General features: G+C 31.6%; 1 protein-coding gene across 2 annotated transcripts in view; it reads left to right on the top strand.

The window, feature by feature from the left end:
* Positions 1–4,078: 4,078 nt before the first annotated feature.
* LOC143256350 (uncharacterized) overlaps positions 4,079–23,680 on the top strand; it is a 36,530-nt gene continuing 16,928 nt past the window's right edge. The window contains exons 1-4 of one of the 2 annotated variants that reach the window (XM_076513459.1): positions 4,079–4,776; positions 6,064–6,347; positions 13,716–13,765; positions 15,701–16,017. In XM_076513459.1, coding sequence (XP_076369574.1) covers positions 6,087–6,347; positions 13,716–13,765; positions 15,701–16,017 — 628 coding nt within the window. In that variant the 5' untranslated portion in view covers positions 4,079–4,776; positions 6,064–6,086. The remainder of the gene's footprint in view (positions 4,777–6,063; positions 6,348–13,715; positions 13,766–15,700; positions 16,018–23,680) is intronic. The other variant, XM_076513458.1, reaches the window with a different exon arrangement.

Here is a 23,680-nt window from a genome sequence, read left to right as displayed (position 1 = left end):
CTTAACTAATTTTCTAAATAATAATAACAAGAAAGTTTGTAATGAAGACATTATAATGAGTAATTCTTAACTAATTTTCTAAATAATAATAACAAGAAAGTTTGTAATGAAGACATTATAATGAGTAATTCTTAACTAATTTTCTAAATAATAATAACAAGAAAGTTTGTAATGAAGACATTATAATGAGTAATTCTTAACTAATTTTCTAAATAATAATAACAAGAAAGTTTGTAATGAAGACATTATAATGAGTAATTCTTAACTAATTTTCTAAATAATAATAACAAGAAAGTTTGTAATGAAGACATTATAATGAGTAATTCTTAACTAATTTTCTAAATAATAATAACAAGAAAGTTTGTAATGAAGACATTATAATGAGTAATTCTTAACTAATTTTCTAAATAATAATAACAAGAAAGTTTGTAATGAAGACATTATAATGAGTAATTCTTAACTAATTTTCTAAATAATAATAACAAGAAAGAGTATAGTTTGTAATGAAGACATTATAATGAGTAATTCTTAACTAATTTTCTAAATAATAATAACAAGAAGAGTATAGTTTGTAATGAAGACATTATAATGAGTAATTCTTAACTAATTTTCTAAATAATAATAACAAGAAAGAGTATAGTTTGTAATGAAGACATTATAATGAGTAATTCTTAACTAATTTTCTAAATAATAATAACAAGACATTATAAGAGTATAGTTTGTAATGAAGACATTATAATGAGTAATTCTTAACTAATTTTCTAAATAATAATAACAAGAAAGAGTATAGTTTGTAATGAAGACATTATAATGAGTAATTCTTAACTAATTTTCTAAATAATAATAACAAGAAAGAGTATAGTTTGTAATGAAGACATTATAATGAGTAATTCTTAACTAATTTTCTAAATAATAATAACAAGAAAGTTTGTAATGAAGACATTATAATGAGTAATTCTTAACTAATTTTCTAAATAATAATAACAAGTAATTCTTAACTAATTTTCTAAATAAAAAGTATAGTTTGTAATGAAGACATTATAATGAGTAATTCTTAACTAATTTTCTAAATAATAATAACAAGAAAGTTTGTAATGAAGACATTATAATGAGTAATTCTTAACTAATTTTCTAAATAATAATAACAAGAGTAAGTTTGTAATGAAGACATTATAATGAGTAATTCTTAACTAATTTTCTAAATAATAATAACAAGAAAGAGTATAGTTTGTAATGAAGACATTATAATGAGTAATTCTTAACTAATTTTCTAAATAATAATAACAAGAAAGTTTGTAATGAAGACATTATAATGAGTAATTCTTAACTAATTTTCTAAATAATAATAACAAGAAAGAGTATAGTTTGTAATGAAGACATTATAATGAGTAATTCTTAACTAATTTTCTAAATAATAATAACAAGAAAGAGTATAGTTTGTAATGAAGACATTATAATGAGTAATTCTTAACTAATTTTCTAAATAATAATAACAAGAAAGAGTATAGTTTGTAATGAAGTATGAGTAATTCTTAACTAATTTTCTAAATTTGTAATGAAGACATTATAATGAGTAATTCTTAACTAATTTTCTAAATAATAATAACAAGAAAGAGTATAGTTTGTAATGAAGACATTATAATGAGTAATTCTTAACTAATTTTCTAAATAATAATAACAAGAAAGAGTATAGTTTGTAATGAAGACATTATAATGAGTAATTCTTAACTAATTTTCTAAATAATAATAACAAGAAAGAGTATAGTTTGTAATGAAGACATTATAATGAGTAATTCTTAACTAATTTTCTAAATAATAATAACAAGAAAGAGTATAGTTTGTAATGAAGACATTATAATGAGTAATTCTTAACTAATTTTCTAAATAATAATAACAAGAAAGAGTATAGTTTGTAATGAAGACATTATAATGAGTAATTCTTAACTAATTTTCTAAATAATAATAACAAGAAAGAGTATAGTTTGTAATGAAGACATTATAATGAGTAATTCTTAACTAATTTTCTAAATAATAATAACAAGAAAGAGTATAGTTTGTAATGAAGACATTATAATGAGTAATTCTTAACTAATTTTCTAAATAATAATAACAAGAAAGAGTATAGTTTGTAATGAAGACATTATAATGAGTAATTCTTAACTAATTTTCTAAATAATAATAACAAGAAAGAGTATAGTTTGTAATGAAGACATTATAATGAGTAATTCTTAACTAATTTTCTAAATAATAATAACAAGAAAGAGTATAGTTTGTAATGAAGACATTATAATGAGTAATTCTTAACTAATTTTCTAAATAATAATAACAAGAAAGTTTGTAATGAAGACATTATAATGAGTAATTCTTAACTAATTTTCTAAATAATAATAACAAGAAAGAGTATAGTTTGTAATGAAGACATTATAATGAGTAATTCTTAACTAATTTTCTAAATAATAATAACAAGAAAGTTTGTAATGAAGACATTATAATGAGTAATTCTTAACTAATTTTCTAAATAATAATAACAAGAAAGAGTATAGTTTGTAATGAAGACATTATAATGAGTAATTCTTAACTAATTTTCTAAATAATAATAACAAGAAAGAGTATAGTTTGTAATGAAGACATTATAATGAGTAATTCTTAACTAATTTTCTAAATAATAATAACAAGAAAGAGTATAGTTTGTAATGAAGACATTATAATGAGTAATTCTTAACTAATTTTCTAAATAATAATAACAAGAAAGAGTATAGTTTGTAATGAAGACATTATAATGAGTAATTCTTAACTAATTTTCTAAATAATAATAACAAGAAAGAGTATAGTTTGTAATGAAGACATTATAATGAGTAATTCTTAACTAATTTTCTAAATAATAATAACAAGAAAGAGTATAGTTTGTAATGAAGACATTATAATGAGTAATTCTTAACTAATTTTCTAAATAATAATAACAAGAAAGAGTATAGTTTGTAATGAAGACATTATAATGAGTAATTCTTAACTAATTTTCTAAATAATAATAACAAGAAAGAGTATAGTTTGTAATGAAGACATTATAATGAGTAATTTATAACTAATTTTCTCACTGTACTTTAATGTACTTAATTTATAGGAGTGTACCATATATTTGTACATTTGAGAGCCACATGTATTTTATTTAATATGTTTAGTTGAAGAGTTGTATTTAAATGTTTTATTATAGATTTTCTGTAAAATGACATCCTGAAACAAGAAATAAAAAAAGGAAAGAAAAACAGATTTAATATTCCATTGTTTTATATAAAATATTAATACCGAAGAGTTAAGTAAGACAAACAAAATCAAAAGGAAGGACTGCACTAAAAACAGCAAATCCAAACCTTTGACTACTGGTAGTTTGTTATAAACAAAAATAAAAATGTTTCACCTATTGAAAGGTTCTCCAGAGTGCAGGCTGTAGTGCAGGATAAGAAGGTAAGTGAGAGGTTCTCCAGAGTGTAGACTGTAGTGCAGGATAAGAAGGTAAGTGAATGGTTCTCCAGAGTGCAGACTGTAGTGCAGGATAAGAAGGTAAGTGAATGGTTCTCCAGAGTGCAGGCTGTAGTGCAGGATAAGAAGGTAAGTTTATTTAACTGGCTTACCCTGAATGATAGTAATTTATGTATTTTTTACATTTAATTTTTATTTATTTTTCTTCTTCTTTACTTTGGAGAACAGTCACCTTCCCACAACAGTCTGTAGGCAGTGAAGGGTAACATAGATCTGGGATGTTGTGAGCTTGAGAACCCACATCTCCTGATTTTTATTACTTTCATTTTAATTTCTATTGCTATTCCTTTATTTATTGTATTATTTTATTTCTTCATGTTAGACTGGCATACAGAGGTTAAAACTGATAGACAGTGTATCCCCACTGCAATGTAGGCCCCACTTTATCAAATGCCTCCAAAACCTAGGGTACATTTTATATCCCACATATACCCTAGGGATCCTTTCAATTGGTGCAGTGTTTTGTATTTTTTATTTGTTTATCTTTATAACAAACTATATATATATAAATATATTTATGTATATCAGTTCTTCAACTGTTGTGAGGAGCTAGCTCAATATGTTTTAATAAAAACTCATAGGCTTGCTGGAGGACCCAAGTATTGACATTGAATAGCTAAAAATTTAATAAGTAAACAACATCCCAAGTTTACTGCCTCAATACCATAAATAACTGAGCAAAACAATGTGTGACAAAAGATGAAAATTTGATGTTAAACAAAGTTAACCCTAATGCTGCACATAGAAATCGATATCTATGTTCCAGATAAAGGATTCCTCTAGTATTCTGTAAAATGTGCAAGAGAGTAACTTACAGTATTACTTGTTAATAAATACGTATGTATATATTTTAACCTGTTTGTTTTATCTATGTTCCAGATAAAGGATTCCTCTAGTATTCTGTAAAATGTGCAAGAGAGTAACTTACAGTATTACTTGTTAATAAATACGTATGTATATATTTTAACCTGTTTTGTTTTATCTATGTTCCAGATAAAGGATTCCTCTAGTATTCTGTAAAATGTGCAAGAGAGTAACTTACAGTATTACTTGTTAATAAATACGTATGTATATATTTTAACCTGTTTGTTTTTTTTAAGGTGATACTCCTTGAACAAAACCTGCTTGAGACTCAAAGAGAAGCAGGCCTGCATGTTGGTTTACCATATGATAATACAATCAAGTTGTCTACACCTCAGCTAAAGAAAAAGTTTAACTTAATAACAGAAAACAGAAAAGGTAAACTGAGATTAGGACTCTTTTATTAATGGTATCATTATTGACAGGACATCTCTCAAGTCTTCAGTATTTAACTAGTATCTAAAGTTCATTACTCTTTGATCTAACAGGAAGTTTAAATCATAGTAAATCTTAAACATGGCTTTTGCTGAACTTTTTTAGTACCAAATTATCATGTGTGCATGTTATCAATACATGATTTTCTTCATTGGTTTTAAACTGTTTTCTGTGAGAAATAATGATTTATTTTTAATTAATCATTGTAAGTCATTGGACCAAAATGTATGAATGTTAATAAGAAATATGATCTAAACAAAACTTGTGGGTTCATGGTGTGCCCTTGTTAATAGTCGAAGGATTAATATACTGTGTTGTTCTTAGTAATATTACAAACCTTGTAATTACTGTCACTTCCAAAATGTGGTTCTGATTTATGAGAAGATCTCTCAACTTGATATTGGGGAAGGGTTGGTACTTTATTAATTTTAGTAATATGGGATCTAAAGTTTATGTAATGTCAGTACTGTAGCAATGTGAATACCTGTGATTCATGTGTTATCAGTATGTGGTGTAGTAGCGAGTTTTGAGTTTCTTCTCTTTTGTATATTGATGAGGTAGAGTCATACTTGAGGCTCCATGAACTTTTGATATATTAGGTTGAGGAATAATTCGTGAGCGTTTTTAAATAATTTCATTCAAGCATTACATGCAAGACTATACAATACTTCAATGCATGAACACATTACACCCAAAACATTTATTATGATACTTTATTTCATGTAATACCTAGGTATATAGTATGCATTGTTTTAAACGAAATTGCAAGAAATTAAATGCGAAAAGCAGATGGTGTCGAAAATGCTCGATTTTGTCCACTTGACAGTCCATTTAATGAGCTGAAAATGAAAGCAAAAATTAAAGACATATGAAAATCAAACACACCATCTATTAGAGCAAAAATTATCTACCAAATGACATGAAATATTTTGAAAGCGTTTCATTTATGAATATATTTTTTAACTTGAAAAAACGCTCACGAATTATTCCTCAACCCAATAGTATACAGAAAGTTTTTGGTAATAAGTTTTATATTATTAGGAATGTATAAAAAGATTTAAAACTTATTGTGAATGTCCTTTTGTCAAATAGAGTATTAGTTAAGAAATCAGATTTTCATATTAATTTGTATTCATTTTTGAGAACACTTCAAATATTCTGAGTTCTCAGACTTAATAATGTCCAAGAAACACAATTAGTAGATGTAACATAATGAATCTCATTCTTTAGTGGTGAGGAGACTGGAAATTGATATGTCAGACAGTGAACTGTCTGATCCAGAGTTAACCAAGTGTGGAATCAGTCCTGATGAGGAAAACTCTAATAATTCAAAGGTATCTACAATAGAGAGGAAGATTTGCCCAGAAGAAGCTTTCAAAGCTGTGCCCCAAACTGAACTTTTGGACAGTACTCTAGCAAAAGCTAATGCTGAATTAGCAAGTAAAGGTAGTCTTGCTAACAGACAACCTCCATCTTTGAAGAAACAGTCCAGTACCAGTAGCTTAGATGGATGGGTTGGTATCATAGCCTTCCAATTAATTTTGTGCAATCCAATGTGTTGCATCTAATAACAAAAAAATAATTTTAATGTCTTTGTGTAACTTAACTTTTCCAAGAAGAAACTGGTTTCTAAATATCTTTATCTATTTTCTTTAAAGTGACTTAATTATAAAAGATTTCTATTTTTTTCTTGTAAAGTATACTATAGCCCATAAATTAAACTTGAAACAGACACATTGATTTTACTTTTTCTGATGATTATGTTAAGAATTGATTTTTCTCTTCCTTCATATTTTGCTCACATCTCTGTAGATCTTTGTTGTTTTCTTGTTTGTTTTTCTATCCATCTTTGTTGTTTTAGTTTCTTTCACTGTACACCTTTGTTCTTTTACTCTTTGTTTCTCTGTAGATCTTTGTTGTTTTACTGTTTGTTTCTCTGTAGATCTTTGTTGTTTTATTGTTTGTTTCTCTGTACATCTTTGTTGTTTTACTGTTTGTTTCTCTGTGCATTCCCTCGGTGTGTATTCCTGTACGTAGTGAGGGGACCTCCCAGGGAAGGTTCTGTTCTTTCAGTTTACCTCTGGGATCTAAACATCCATCCACATGTTTGCCTGCCCCCCCGCTAGTACAGCGGTATGTCTCCGGATTTACAACGCTAAAATCAGGGGCTCAATTCCCCTCGGTGGGCTGAGCAGATAGCCCTTTGTGGCTTTGCTATAAGAAAACACACACACATGTTTGCCGTGCGTGGCAACCTGTGAAGGGGAGGAGAGCATCCTGGTGGTTGGGGATCCAATCCTAACACACCACTTTGGCCTTGAATTCCTGTAATGGGCAGCCTTTGGGTGCCCCCCTTGGGTTAATCGGCTGGTCCACTTGGGCTAGGGTCAACCAAGTAGCAATGTTGGGTGATCTCAATGGGTGTTGTGAACATTATATCTGATGCTGGTATTTGGGTATAGTGCTCACAAAACCCTGGCGTTGCTGCAATGTCCTTGTTTGGCATTGTAGTGCATCCCCTCATAGGGCTGTATGGTGGGTGGGGTCAGTGGGCACCGAAATTTCCCTTTCTTTATTATGGATGCTCCAATTAAAAAATCTTAACAAAATAGTGAAAAAACAGTGTATAGGTAAATGACCACGTCTTGAAGGTTCTGAGCAGCAATCCTCACCATATGTGCCACCTGTTGGACCTTATTTTCTTATATTGCATTCACTTTCAGACAAACCTTTAGGGCAAATGTCCCCTTTTTCATTCAGAAGGGACTAGAGGGACTTGCTGGCTCTCTAAAGTCAGTAAAAAAGCTTCGATCTGGTGACATATTGGTGGAAATATCCATGTCTCAACACAGTGAACTCCTTTTGCATTCAAAGGCAATTGCAGATATACCTATAGAGGTTACACCTCATGCTATTTTGAATTTATCACAAGGAGTTATTGTTGAGAGGGATTTGAAGAACATCCTAGTGTCGGAGATTCTCGCTGGTCTCTCCATTCAAGGAGTTTCTGCAGTGAGGTGTATCTCCACTCGCAAAGATTGAATTATGGTGCCGACTAATGTCCTCATTCTGACATTTATGTTACTATGTCTCCCTGCCACCATCAAGACAGGTTATCTTAATTGCAGAGTACGGCCATACATTCCAAGCCCTCTCCAATGTTTCCAGTGTCAATGGCTCAGTCACTCAAAGACATCATGTCGTGGTTCCTTGATGTGTGCTCGTTGCAGTGGCAAGGACCATGATGCCTATGAGTGTGAAAGCGGACCCTCATTGCATCAATTGCAATATTTTCACTCATTCTACTTTCATTCTTGCCTAAATGGTTGGAAGAAAAGAGGTGCAGCATTTGAAAATGATTCATAACATTATCTGTCCTGAGGCTCCAAAATTACTGTCCACCACTTCATCTCGGATGTATGCTGCTGCACTTCTTTCCACAACTACTGTGGGAGTACAGACAGATCTCTCTGTGCCTCCTAAAGAATCATTCTCCAAACAAATGAAAAGTCTTTTGACTTTGATGGTTGAAAAAGTTGATGAATCAACTTTGACACCTATCTCTGTCCTTATATACAATCCACCAAGCCACAAGATCCACATCCTTTGTTTCCAGGTACAGGCATTTCCTCGTATCCATCTTCCTCTCTCACCCCAAGATACAAAACAATCATTTGTTCACGTCCTCAGTCTCTGGAATCCCCTTCCAACAGCAAAGACCGGCCCAATTGACCCAGGGCAGGATCCATTGAGGTCTTGTAGACCTTGCTCGAGTAAGAAAAGTACGGAAGAAAGACTTGTTGTAAACAGAAGGGTTCTCCGCTCAATTAGCCTACACATAAATAAAAATGGCCACCCTGATACATTGGAACTGTTGAGGTTTACGTTCTAATCTGGATGACATCAAAACACTGATTGCTTCCTACCATCCTGTATGTCTTTCCTAACAAGAAACGTTTCTGAAACCGATATAGTCACCTTTTGGCAGTTTTCTTTATACAGAAATGACAAGCTTTGTGATTGATGAGTGTATGGAAGGGTGGCAATGTTGGTTGATCAGCATGCGCCCACCCTGTCTTTGCCACTCAACACACCCTTGGAGGCCGTGGCCATCCGTGTTTCCTTTGGTCACACCATCATTGTTTGTTCTCTCTATCTGTCACCTGGAGAGACATGATCAATCAGACCTTGATGCTTTCATTGAACAGTTGCCATCTCCCTTTTTCTTTCTGGGGGACTTTAATGGACATTATCCCTTCCGGGAAAGTGCTGGTGTTGATAGGAGGGGTTGCTCTGTAGAGCGTATGCTCTCTGATCACAACCTTTCTCTTTTCAATACTGGTTCTTCTACTTATTTCCATTTACCTATTCAGTCCTTTACTGCTATTGATATCTCAATTTGCTCTCCTTCAACAATAATCCATGAGGCAGTGATCATTTTCCTATAATCTTGAGAAAGACTAGCCATGGTTGATGCCACCCGACCTGCGTGCCCTGATGGAAGCTGGATCATGCAAACTGGCCTTCTTTCACTGCTCTTGCATTACTTGATCCTGCCTTTGTCTGTAAGCCATCAATAGATGACTGTGTGGCAGCAGTAACTGACTGTATTATACAGGGTGTTTGGAAAGTCACTGTGCAGTTTTGCCTGTTAATAAATATATAAGTGTACAGTGACTTTCTAAACACCCTGTACAAGCAGCTGCTCAGTGTATTCCTAAAACCTCGACATGTTTTCCACTATATCCTCTTCCATGATGGAATCCTACCTGCCACATGGCAGGGAAGGCTCAAAAACGAGCCTGAGATACTTTCGGAGATATCCCACACTCTCGAACCTCATCGCTTTCCATGCTCGACGGGTAAGACGTCAATGCCAGAAGGAATCTTGGATTAAGTTCACAACCAGCATATCCTCTAGCACCAGTTCCAAAGTGATTTGGGACAAGATTCAAAAGGTCAGTGGGCAATATCACTCTGTCTCCCTCTCAATCTTGCTTTCTGATGGCCAGGAAGTAACTGATACCCCGAGCATCACAGATACTCTGGGTGAAAGCTTTTGCTGGGTATCTAGCACTTCTGCCTCTTCTTCCACCTTCTTATCCATCAAGACTTGGGCAGAGCAATCACCTCTTTCCTTTCAAGCTGATTGTTTCTATGACTATAATTGTCCCTTTTCACTGGTGGAACTCAAAATAGCCCTTCATTGGTCTGGCAGTACATTGGTTGGGCCTGATGATTTTCACTATGAGATGCTGCACCATCTATCTCCTGCTTCTCTTGCTATCTTTCTGGTTGTTTTTTAACTGGATCTGGCAGAAGAATGTTTTTCCTGATGCCTGGTGCGAGGCTATTGTCCTGCCTTTCTCCAAGCCTGGGAAGGATTCCAAGATTCCTTTAAACTTCCATTGAATTGCTTTGACGAGATGTCTCTGTAAGACCTTAGAGAGGATGGTTAATGCTCCTTTTATTTGGTTCCTTGAGTTAAATAACCTCCTCTCTTCCATTCAGTATGGGTTCCGACAACAGTGCTCCATAATGGACCACCTGATTTGACTTGAAACGTCAATCAGAGAAGCCTTTCTCAAATGACAACACCTTTTATCAATATTCTTTGACACTGAGAAGGCTTACGATACAACATGAAGGTATGGCATTTTGCGAGACCTCCATATATATGGGTTACTTGGCCATTTGCCCATTTTTTATTAAAATTTTTTTAATGGACAGGAGATTCTGAGTTTGTGTGGGTTTGACACTTTCCTGTTATTTCCTTCCAGAACTTGGAGTCCCTCAAGGTTGTGTTCTGAGTGTCACACTTTTCAGTATAAAAGTTAATGCCATCACTGACCAAACCCCTCTCACTGTTGCAAACGGGCTCTATGTCGACGACTTTCACATTTCATGTCAGTCGTTGAACATGAGGTATATTGAGTGGCAGCTATAGACTGCTCTCAATCGTTTACTGAAGTGGATCACAGCAAACGGCTTTATCTTCTCTCTCTCTAAAACCGTTTGCATGCACTTTTGCTGCCAGCGGGTATTCACCCTGATCATGAATTCTGTGTCAGTGAAGTTGTGTTGCCTGTGGTCTCTGAGACTAAGTTCTTAGGGCTTATCTTTGACCATAAACTAACCTTTATAACACATCAACCAGCTACGGGTCAAATGTACAACAGCTCTGAACATCTTCCGTGTCCTCTCTACCACCACTTGGGAAGTGGATCGATCTTCTATGCTAAAGATATGTCATACTCTTATTGATCAAAACTAAACTATGGATCACTGGGCTATGGCTCTGCCAGACCATCGGCCTTAAAGATGCTGGACCCTATTTATCATCAAGGACTTCAGCTCTGCAGTGGGGCTTTCAACACTTCCCCAGTTCAGAGCTTATACATAGAGTCTCATGAACCTTCTTTGCACCTCCGCCATTTGCAACTGTCTTTACTGTATTCTTCGAAACTTCGCTCCTTACCAAAGCATCCCACCTGTGGTTGTGTTTTCCTTCCTCAATAGGCCATGCTTTTTTAGACCGTACAGTCTGCCATTGCTCCTTTTGGCCTTCGTATCCAGGCTCAGTTAGATGAATTGGGTCTGTCCTTGGATAACATTGCTGTATCCACTGATCAGGCCATCCCACCATGGCTTTTTATGGTACCCCAATGTGACCTGTCTTTAAGTCATCTGAGGAAAGGTGACACTCCTGATTGGAAATACTGTCTGTTATTTGCTGAACATCTTTTGAACCATCCTTCCATTCCTATTCATACAGATGGTTCGATATCAGGTAACTGTGTGGGCTCTGCCATGGTTTGTTGTGGTTTGCTGGTTGCACACAGAATCCCCACTACAGCTTCTGTGTTCACTGCTGAACTGTTCGCCATTTCTCTCGCCCTGGATCACATAGAAGCTAAGCAATCCTCGAACTGCATGATTTGTACTGATTCACTTAGTTCTCTACTGGTTCTGGAATCGTTTCATGTTGGTTCTCACCCTGTTCTCATCAATATTCAAAACCGACTGGCCCATTTCTCTTCAACATCTACTTTTATCCAGTTTTTCTGGATACTGGGCCATGTTGGTATTTGCAGGAACAAGTTCGCTGACACTGCAGCTAAGTCTATTTGCTCTGGCACTATCACCTCTGTTCCTGTTCAATACATAGACTATGGTCCTGTATTCAAGGCTCGGCTTCATGCCAGCTGGCAGTCGACTTGGAATGAGCAGCGCAGAAACAAGCTTTTCCTAATAAACCCCTATATTGGACTTTGGCGTCTTGTTCCCGAAAGGATCGGAAAGAGGAAGTTGTTCTAACTAGACTTCGCATTGGTCACAGTTTTTTAACTCATCATTTTCTTTCATCTGGAACTGATGCACCAATGTGTTGTCTGTGTAACACTCAGATCAAAATAAGCTACATTTTACTGTCTTGTTGTCATGACACTCAACAACGGCACCATTTTAAACATGTTCTGTCCCAAGGTTTGTCCATAACGTTAGACAGTGTTATTGGTGATGATGACACTGTCCACCTTGGTAATGTTTTTAGTTTTTTAAAGGCCATTGATCTTTTTAATGTGACTCACTTTTAAAAATCACAGTTCCTCTTATTCAATTTGAAATTAGAAACTGACAGTAACATTAAGTAACTCGAAACCAGGACTGGAAAGGCCAACTTCAGGTGACTGACAGTAGTTTTTGTACTTACCTCTTGGTCTTCCTGATGAGTTATGATTATTACAGTCACGCTACAGAAAGTCCTTTACAACTTATATTACTGTAGTTTTTCTCTTGACGTTGTAGACTAGATGTAAATATTAGTTTTATGCTATTTATTTATTTATTTTTTAACTTTGTTTTGTTTTACCTTAATTTACTTTTACCTTTTTACTGGACATTTGCGCAGATAGCCTAGCTGCTTTGTGCCATAAAACACTAAATCAGACAAACAAACAAACAATACTCTGTACATGTTTGTTATTTTACTGTTTATTTCTCTGTACCCCTTTGTTGTTTTACTGTTTCTTTTGCTGTACATCTTTGTTGTTTTACTGTTTGTTTCTCTGTAGATCTTTGTTGTTTTACTGTGTGTTTCTCTGTAAGTTTTCTTTTTTTGTTTTACTGTGTTTCTCTGTAAGTCTTCTTTGTTCTTTTACTGTGTGTTTCTCTGTAAGTCTTCTTTATTGTTTTATTGTTTATTTCTTTCTCTCCACGTTTACTTCACTGATTTGCTGTTTCCACATTTCTGAATCCTCCTAAAGCCTTTTGTTTTCCTTCCATATGTTACCTTATTTTCTTTAAATGGTGACATGAATTACTATATTGAGCTAATTTTCACTCGTGCTTTATGATTGGTTCTGTCATACACTCTTAATCTCAGTTCTCTGATGATTTGTGATAGAAAGTTCTCTTTCAAGTACATAAGGTAGATGTATTAATAAAATTTTGTAGAATGTTTAATCTCCATCTCTGTCTTCAATACTAAATGAGCCAGCATTTCTCTCATCTTATATTTAACATGTTCACTGCCACCACCAGTATTAATACTTCCTTCTTAACCCAGATATGTAATATTTATATGGGTAAGTATACTATGTTTAATTAGCTCTTTGAAGCTGTTTGTGATATGTTACCCACCAGGCGAGTACATGTCACTGAACATGTTAACAATGTTTAGATGGTATTCATTACAATCAAAATCCTAGTTTCTTTAAAATAAAATGTTTTTGTCTTTGTGAACATGAACATTCTACAATGAAGAAAGGTTTGTAAAAGTATGTAGTTTCTCCCTGTTTTTCTTATTATAGTGTGCTATAAAAGGAATTGAAGAATATTTTCATGTTTGAGTAGCTACAAAAAGTTTTTATTTTGTTTTTCAGTTTTCATCTCACTCTGCAGAAAGTTCAGGTAGTGATGAGGAAAATTTGAGGTGAGAAACATTTATATTACATGTAAAATATTAAATATTTGCTCTTGAGAAATGTCTACAATTTCTTGTTGAGTGTTACTGACCTTCTGTGATAAAAATGTTACTTCTAAGTTTTATTATGCTTCTTTAAACTTTTTAATTTGATAACAATAGTGTAAGTTGTTACTTCATACAGATATGAAGTTTTCTGATATAAGTGTAGCTTTTATTGATAACAATAGTGTAAGTTGTTACTTCATACAGATATGAAGTTTTCTGATATAAGTGTAGCTTTCATTGATAACAATAGTGTAAGTTGTTACTTCATACAGATATGAAGTTTTCTGATACAAGTGTAGCTTTTATTGATAACAATAGTGTAAGTTGTTACTTCATACAGATATGAAGTTTTCTGATATAAGTGTAGCTTTTATTGATAACAATAGTGCAAGTTTTTACTTCATACAGATATGAAGTTTTCTGATATAAGTGTAGCTTTTATTGATAACAATAGTGTAAGTTGTTACTTCATACAGATATGAAGTTTTCTGATACAAGTGTAGCTTTTATTGATAACAATAGTGTAAGTTGTTACTTCATACAGATATGAAATTTTCTGATATAAGTGTAGCTTTTATTGATAACAATAGTGTAAGTTGTTACTTCATACAGATATGAAGTTTTCTGATACAAGTGTAGCTTTTATTGATAACAATAGTGTAAGTTGTTACTTCATACAGATATGAAGTTTTCTGATACAAGTGTAGCTTTTATTGATAACAATAGTGTAAGATTTACTTCATACAGATATGAAGTTTTCTGATATAAGTGTAGCTTTCATTGATAACAATAGTGTAAGTTGTTACTTGATACAGATATGAAGTTTTCTGATATAAGTGTAGCTTTTATTGATAACAATAGTGTAAGTTGTTACTTCATACAGATGTGAAGTTTTCTGATATAAGTGTAGCTTTTATTGATAACAATAGTGTAAGTTGTTACTTCATACAGATATGAAGTTTTCTGATATAAGTGTAGCTTTTATTGATAACAATAGTGTAAGTTGTTACTTCATACAGATATGAAGTTTTCTGATACAAGTGTAGCTTTTATTGATAACAATAGTGTAAGTTGTTACTTCATACAGATATGAAGTTTTCTGATATAAGTGTAGCTTTCATTGATAACAATAGTGTAAGTTGTTACTTCATACAGATATGAAGTTTTCTGATATAAGTGTAGCTTTTATTGATAACAATAGTGTAAGTTGTTACTTCATACAGATATGAAGTTTTCTGATGTAAGTGTAGCTTTTATTGATAACAATAGTGCAAGTTTTTACTTCATACAGATGTGAAGTTTTCTGATATTAGTGTAGCTTTTATTGATAACAATAGTGTAAGTTGTTACTTCATACAGATATGAAGTTTTCTGATACAAGTGTAGCTTTTATTGATAACAATAGTGTAAGTTGTTACTTCATACAGATATGAAGTTTTCTGATATAAGTGTAGCTTTCATTGATAACAATAGTGTAAGTTGTTACTTGATACAGATATGAAGTTTTCTGATACAAGTGTAGCTTTTATTGATAACAATAGTGTAAGTTGTTACTTCATACAGATATGAAGTTTTCTGATATAAGTGTAGCTTTCATTGATAACAATAGTGTAAGTTGTTACTTCATACAGATGTGAAGTTTTCTGATACAAGTGTAGCTTTTATTGATGACAATAGTGTAAGTTGTTACTTCATACAGATATGAAGTTTTCTGATATAAGTGTAGCTTTTATTGATAACAATAGTGTAAGTTGTTACTTCATACAGATGTGAAGTTTTCTGATATAAGTGTAGCTTTTATTGATAACAATAGTGTAAGTTGTTACTTCATACAGATGTGAAGTTTTCTGATATAAGTGTAGCTTTTAGTAAAGTTCAGTTTCTTGGTTCTTACAGTAAACCAACAGATGATCAGTGTGGCTCTGTGGACCAGCTGAATATGATCCACCAAAATGGATTGCAAGAGGAAGTCCTTGAGGAAAACACCACTGACAACTTACGTTCTACAGAGCCCACTTCTTGTACAACTGCCACTGAGAACTTACGTCCTACAGAGCCCACTTCTTGTACAACTGCCACTGACAACTTACGTCCTACAGAGCCCACTTCTTGTACAACTGCCACTGACAACTTACGTCCTACAGAGCCCACCTTTTGTCTACCCAGCTTTGCAGAGGAGGTCAGAGCTGCAGTTCAGGAGAGACAAGCAAAGTGTTAGTTATTTAAGTTATAACATAAGGCAAAATAGTTTTAAAGGTTTACCTATTGCTCATAGTTAAGACAGTTATTTTAGAAAGTTTTACATAGGTTTAAGGCAGTGTTAAAATAGTTCACTGTAGTCAGTATGTCTGTTATCAGTAGTTGCTTCATGAGATAATTTATTTAAAGTTACCTGTAAGTATTTAATAATTGGTCAACAACTTTTTGTATTGATTACTATATTTTCTCATGTATACAAATTACCTGAGAAGAACATGAATTTCTATAATTAGGAATATCCAAAATGGTGCACACACCAAATATGCTATCATTTTTATTGTTTTACAGTTGGGACATATTATAAGCTAAGATCAGTGTACTAATATACCAACACCTTACAATGACCATAAAATGTAAGGGGTAAATTACATAGTGTATCAGAAAATACGTGATTAAAAATATAATAAAGGATTTGTCTTCATAGAATCTTGATTTTTACAGAAAATATTCTTTAAGGAAACTCCAGAATATTCATTTTGCCAAGTCACTTCCTTCCAAATCTAAGGCTCAAGGATTTGAACTTCCATCGCCAAACACGCTCACCTTTGTTGGTGTTTGAGTATAATAATTTGATGGTCAATTCCATTATCTGTTGCTAAAAGAGTTCCATGATTTGATGGTGGGTGGTGACAACAAACTACCTTTTCTCTGGTTTGTCACTGTTAAATTAAGAACAATTGGTGCAGCTTTGCACAAAATTCAAACCAAACCAAATCCTTTTCCCAGTAGATTCTGAAGAAGTGTGGGAGCCATCATATGACTTCAGCATCATCAAGAAACTTCACCTCAACAGTAGATCATAATGTTATTCAGTTGTATTTTTAAAGAAAAAGTTAAACACTTTTATTAACCCAAGTTACTTCTACAGCCACACTAAATGTGTCACTAGCCTAAAATACCCTGATAACTTTCACAATGTTTCTTCCTTCTGTCCTGTGAAGGAGAGTAGGAGACAGTTTCAAGAACGGTACTCCAAGATTGTGGGGTGGGATGATGGGTCTAAAAACCTATTCCAAGACAGTATATCGTCTGAGTCACATTTTAACTCTGTTTGGTGTAATAAGTAATTGTCATTTTTATTATCTCTTTAACATGCCTGTGTGCAAGCTATGAATTAGTTGTAAATTAGTACTTTATCCAAGACAATATATAAGTAAGGGAGATAAGACAGTATATTTTAATATACATACCGTATTTTCCGGTTAATAAGCCGAATCGACAAATAAGCCGAGGCCAATTTTCAGCTCTGAAAATGAGGGTTTTGCTTATTACCTAATAAGCCAAAGCCATTTTAAGAAGTGACAAGTTTCTTCAAAATGATTTCTTAGTCTCGTTTCAGCGTCAGTATGCATGTTGTGTGTGATCATTGGTGTTCTGTAGTAAAGCAGAACGTGTCGTATTGAGACAGAGATGGAATCAATATGTCATTCGTTATTGGCTCCACTCACTGTAATTAGGTAACCAATGAAATTCCAGAAACAACGTTTCACTGTAGTCTTAACGTGCTTTGCTGATGGGACAAAATTACCGCCTATGGTAATTTTCAAAAGAAAAATATTTCCTAAGAAGAAGAAATTTCCGAAAGGAGTGATCGGCCAATAAGCCGACCCCCAAAAATCAGGTCCAAAATTTAGGGCCAGAAATTGGGCTTATTAGGTGGAAAATACGGTAAATAGATATATATAAATCTTACATGTTATCTGAGATCAGTAACAAGAACTGTAACATTACATATAAGGATATCATCCCAAGTTTGGTCCTGCTAGCTCCAACATTAAGGGGATTATTTGCAGAAAAACAAATAAGGAAACACAACATAAATTAACTTAGATTAATACAATCACAACTGATCTTCGCGTGGTAGCTCAAAAATTAATATTTCTAATTTATTACCTTATATTATTGTAACTAAAGAAACCAACTACATTTACCTGAATATAAACACAAGTTTTTTTTTGTCTACTTGGCAATATAATTCAACTATTTAATCAGGTAAGTTTATAAGTCTCATACTTATCAATACAGTTCAACTGTTTAATCAGTTCAGTTTATAAGTCTCATACTTATCAATACAGTTCAACTGTTTAATCAGTTCAGTTTATAAGTCTCATACTTATCAATACAGTTCAACTGTTTAATCAGTTCAGTTTATAAGTCTCATACTTATCAATACAGTTCAACTGTTTAATCAGTTCAGTTTATAAGTCTCATACTTATCAATACAGTTCAACTGTTTAATCAGTTCAGTTTATAAGTCTCATACTTATCAATACAGTTCAACTGTTTAATCAGTTCAGTTTATAAGTCTCATACTTATCAATACAGTTCAACTATTTAATCAGTTCAGTTTATAAGTCTCATACTTATCAACACAGTTCAACTATTTAATCAGTTTAGTTTATAAGTCTCATACTTATCAATATAGTTCAACTATTTAATCAGTTCAGTTTATAAGTCTCATACTTATCAACACAGTTCAACTATTTAATCAGTTTAGTTTATAAGTCTCATACTTATCAATATAGTTCAACTATTTAATCAGTTCAGTTTATAAGTCTCATACTTATCGATACAGTTCAACTCTTTTTCAGTATAGTTTATAAGTCTCATACTTATCAATACAGTTCAACTGTTTAATCAGTTCAGTTTATAAGTCTCATACTTATCAATACAGTTCAACTATTTAATCAGTTCAGTTTATAAGTCTCATACTTATCAATACAGTTCAACCGTTTAATCAGTTTAGTTTATAAGTCTCATACTTATCAATACAGTTCAACTATTTAATCAGTTCAGTTTATAAGTCTCATACTTATCAACACAGTTCAACTATTTAATCAGTTTAGTTTATAAGTCTCATACTTATCAATATAGTTCAACTATTTAATCAGTTCAGTTTATAAGTCTCATACTTATCAACACAGTTCAACTATTTAATCAGTTTAGTTTATAAGTCTCATACTTATCAATATAGTTCAACTATTTAATCAGTTCAGTTTATAAGTCTCATACTTATCAACACAGTTCAACTATTTAATCAGTTTAGTTTATAAGTCTCATACTTATTAATACAGTTCAACTGTTTAATCAGTTCAGTTTATAAGTCTCATACTTATCAATACAGGTCAACTGTTTACTCATTTCAGTTTATAAGTCTCATACTTATCAATACAGTTCAACTATTTAATCAGTTTAGTTTATAAGTCTCATACTTATCAATACAGTTCAACTATTTAATCAGGTAAGTTTATAAGTCTCATACTTATCAATACAGTTCAACTGTTTAATCAGTTCAGTTTATAAGTCTCATACTTATCAATACAGTTCAACTGTTTAATCAGTTCAGTTTATAAGTCTCATACTTATCAATACAGTTCAACTGTTTAATCAGTTCAGTTTATAAGTCTCATACTTATCAATACAGTTCAACTGTTTAATCAGTTCAGTTTATAAGTCTCATACTTATCAATACAGTTCAACTGTTTAATCAGTTCAGTTTATAAGTCTCATACTTATCAATACAGTTCAACTGTTTAATCAGTTCAGTTTATAAGTCTCATACTTATCGATACAGTTCAACTCTTTTTCAGTATAGTTTATAAGTCTCATACTTATCAATACAGTTCAACTATTTAATCAGTTCAGTTTATAAGTCTCATACTTATCAATACAGTTCAACTATTTAATCAGTTCAGTTTATAAGTCTCATACTTATCAATACAGTTCAACTGTTTAATCAGTTCAGTTTATAAGTCTCATACTTATCAATACAGTTCAACTATTTAATCAGTTCAGTTTATAAGTCTCATACTTATCAATACAGTTCAACTCTTTTTCAGTATAGTTTATAAGTCTCATACTTATCAATACAGTTCAACTGTTTAATCAGTTCAGTTTATAAGTCTCATACTTATCAATACAATTCAAGTATTTAATCAGTTCAGTTTATAAGTCTCATACTTATCAACACAGTTCAACTATTTAATCAGTTTAGTTTATAAGTCTCATACTTATCAATACAGTTCAACTGTTTAATCAGTTCAGTTTATAAGTCTCATACTTATCAATACAGGTCAACTGTTTACTCATTTCAGTTTATAAGTCTCATACTTATCAATACAGTTCAACTATTTAATCAGTTTAGTTTATAAGTCTCATACTTATCAATACAGTTCAACTATTTAATCAGGTAAGTTTATAAGTCTCATACTTATCAATACAGTTCAACTGTTTAATCAGTTCAGTTTATAAGTCTCATACTTATCAATACAGTTCAACTGTTTAATCAGTTCAGTTTATAAGTCTCATACTTATCAATACAGTTCAACTGTTTAATCAGTTCAGTTTATAAGTCTCATACTTATCAATACAGTTCAACTGTTTAATCAGTTCAGTTTATAAGTCTCATACTTATCGATACAGTTCAACTCTTTTTCAGTATAGTTTATAAGTCTCATACTTATCAATACAGTTCAACTGTTTAATCAGTTCAGTTTATAAGTCTCATACTTATCAATACAGTTCAACTGTTTAATCAGTTCAGTTTATAAGTCTCATACTTATCGATACAGTTCAACTCTTTTCAGTATAGTTTATAAGTCTCATACTTATCAATACAGTTCAACTGTTTAATCAGTTCAGTTTATAAGTCTCATACTTATCAATACAGTTCAACTATTTAATCAGTTCAGTTTATAAGTCTCATACTTATCAATACAGTTCAACTGTTTAATCAGTTCAGTTTATAAGTCTCATACTTATCAATACAGTTCAACTGTTTAATCAGTTCAGTTTATAAGTCTCATACTTATCAATACAGTTCAACTATTTAATCAGTTCAGTTTATAAGTCTCATACTTATCAACACAGTTCAACTATTTAATCAGTTTAGTTTATAAGTCTCATACTTATCAATATAGTTCAACTATTTAATCAGTTCAGTTTATAAGTCTCATACTTATCAACACAGTTCAACTATTTAATCAGTTTAGTTTATAAGTCTCATACTTATCAATATAGTTCAACTATTTAATCAGTTCAGTTTATAAGTCTCATACTTATCAACACAGTTCAACTATTTAATCAGTTTAGTTTATAAGTCTCATACTTATTAATACAGTTCAACTGTTTAATCAGTTCAGTTTATAAGTCTCATACTTATCAATACAGGTCAACTGTTTACTCATTTCAGTTTATAAGTCTCATACTTATCAATACAGTTCAACTATTTAATCAGTTTAGTTTATAAGTCTCATACTTATCAATACAGTTCAACTATTTAATCAGGTAAGTTTATAAGTCTCATACTTATCAATACAGTTCAACTGTTTAATCAGTTCAGTTTATAAGTCTCATACTTATCAATACAGTTCAACTGTTTAATCAGTTCAGTTTATAAGTCTCATACTTATCAATACAGTTCAACTGTTTAATCAGTTCAGTTTATAAGTCTCATACTTATCAATACAGTTCAACTGTTTAATCAGTTCAGTTTATAAGTCTCATACTTATCAATACAGTTCAACTGTTTAATCAGTTCAGTTTATAAGTCTCATACTTATCGATACAGTTCAACTCTTTTTCAGTATAGTTTATAAGTCTCATACTTATCAATACAGTTCAACTGTTTAATCAGTTCAGTTTATAAGTCTCATACTTATCAATACAGTTCAACTATTTAATCAGTTCAGTTTATAAGTCTCATACTTATCAATACAGTTCAACTGTTTAATCAGTTCAGTTTATAAGTCTCATACTTATCAATACAGTTCAACTATTTAATCAGTTCAGTTTATAAGTCTCATACTTATCAATACAGTTCAACTCTTTTTCAGTATAGTTTATAAGTCTCATACTTATCAATACAGTTCAACTGTTTAATCAGTTCAGTTTATAAGTCTCATACTTATCAATACAATTCAAGTATTTAATCAGTTCAGTTTATAAGTCTCATACTTATCAACACAGTTCAACTCTTTAATCAGTTTAGTTTATAAGTCTCATACTTATCAATACAGTTCAACTGTTTAATCAGTTCAGTTTATAAGTCTCATACTTATCAATACAGGTCAACTGTTTACTCATTTCAGTTTATAAGTCTCATACTTATCAATACAGTTCAACTATTTAATCAGTTTAGTTTATAAGTCTCATACTTATCAATACAGTTCAACTATTTAATCAGGTAAGTTTATAAGTCTCATACTTATCAATACAGTTCAACTGTTTAATCAGTTCAGTTTATAAGTCTCATACTTATCAATACAGTTCAACTGTTTAATCAGTTCAGTTTATAAGTCTCATACTTATCAATACAGTTCAACTGTTTAATCAGTTCAGTTTATAAGTCTCATACTTATCAATACAGTTCAACTGTTTAATCAGTTCAGTTTATAAGTCTCATACTTATCGATACAGTTCAACTCTTTTTCAGTATAGTTTATAAGTCTCATACTTATCAATACAGTTCAACTGTTTAATCAGTTCAGTTTATAAGTCTCATACTTATCAATACAGTTCAACTGTTTAATCAGTTCAGTTTATAAGTCTCATACTTATCGATACAGTTCAACTCTTTTTCAGTATAGTTTATAAGTCTCATACTTATCAATACAGTTCAACTGTTTAATCAGTTCAGTTTATAAGTCTCATACTTATCAATACAGTTCAACTATTTAATCAGTTCAGTTTATAAGTCTCATACTTATCAATACAGTTCAACTGTTTAATCAGTTCAGTTTATAAGTCTCATACTTATCAATACAGTTCAACTGTTTAATCAGTTCAGTTTATAAGTCTCATACTTATCAATACAGTTCAACTATTTAATCAGTTCAGTTTATAAGTCTCATACTTATCAACACAGTTCAACTATTTAATCAGTTTAGTTTATAAGTCTCATACTTATCAATATAGTTCAACTATTTAATCAGTTCAGTTTATAAGTCTCATACTTATCAACACAGTTCAACTATTTAATCAGTTTAGTTTATAAGTCTCATACTTATCAATAAAGTTCAACTATTTAATCAGTTCAGTTTATAAGTCTCATACTTATCAACACAGTTCAACTATTTAATCAGTTTAGTTTATAAGTCTCATACTTATTAATACAGTTCAACTGTTTAATCAGTTCAGTTTATAAGTCTCATACTTATCAATACAGGTCAACTGTTTACTCATTTCAGTTTATAAGTCTCATACTTATCAATACAGTTCAACTATTTAATCAGTTTAGTTTATAAGTCTCATACTTATCAATACAGTTCAACTATTTAATCAGTTCAGTTTATAAGTCTCATACTTATCGATACAGTTTAACTGTTTAATCAGTTCACTTTATAAGTCTCATACTTATCAATACAGTTCAACTGTTTAATCAGTTCAGTTTATAAGTCTCATACTTATCAATACAGTTCAACTATTTAATCAGTTCACTTTATAAGTCTCATACTTATCAACACAGTTCAACTATTTAATCAGTTTAGTTTATAAGTCTCATACTTATCAATACAGTTCAACTGTTTAATCAGTTCAGTTTATAAGTCTCATACTTATCAATACAGTTCAACTGTTTAATCAGTTCAGTTTATAAGTCTCATACTTATCAATACAGTT

The sequence above is a fragment of the Tachypleus tridentatus genome, chromosome 7 (genome assembly GCF_004210375.1).
Source record: "Tachypleus tridentatus isolate NWPU-2018 chromosome 7, ASM421037v1, whole genome shotgun sequence".
In the NCBI taxonomy this organism is placed as follows: Eukaryota; Metazoa; Arthropoda; class Merostomata; order Xiphosura; family Limulidae; genus Tachypleus; species Tachypleus tridentatus.
This window is presented reverse-complemented; position numbering and strand designations above follow the sequence as displayed.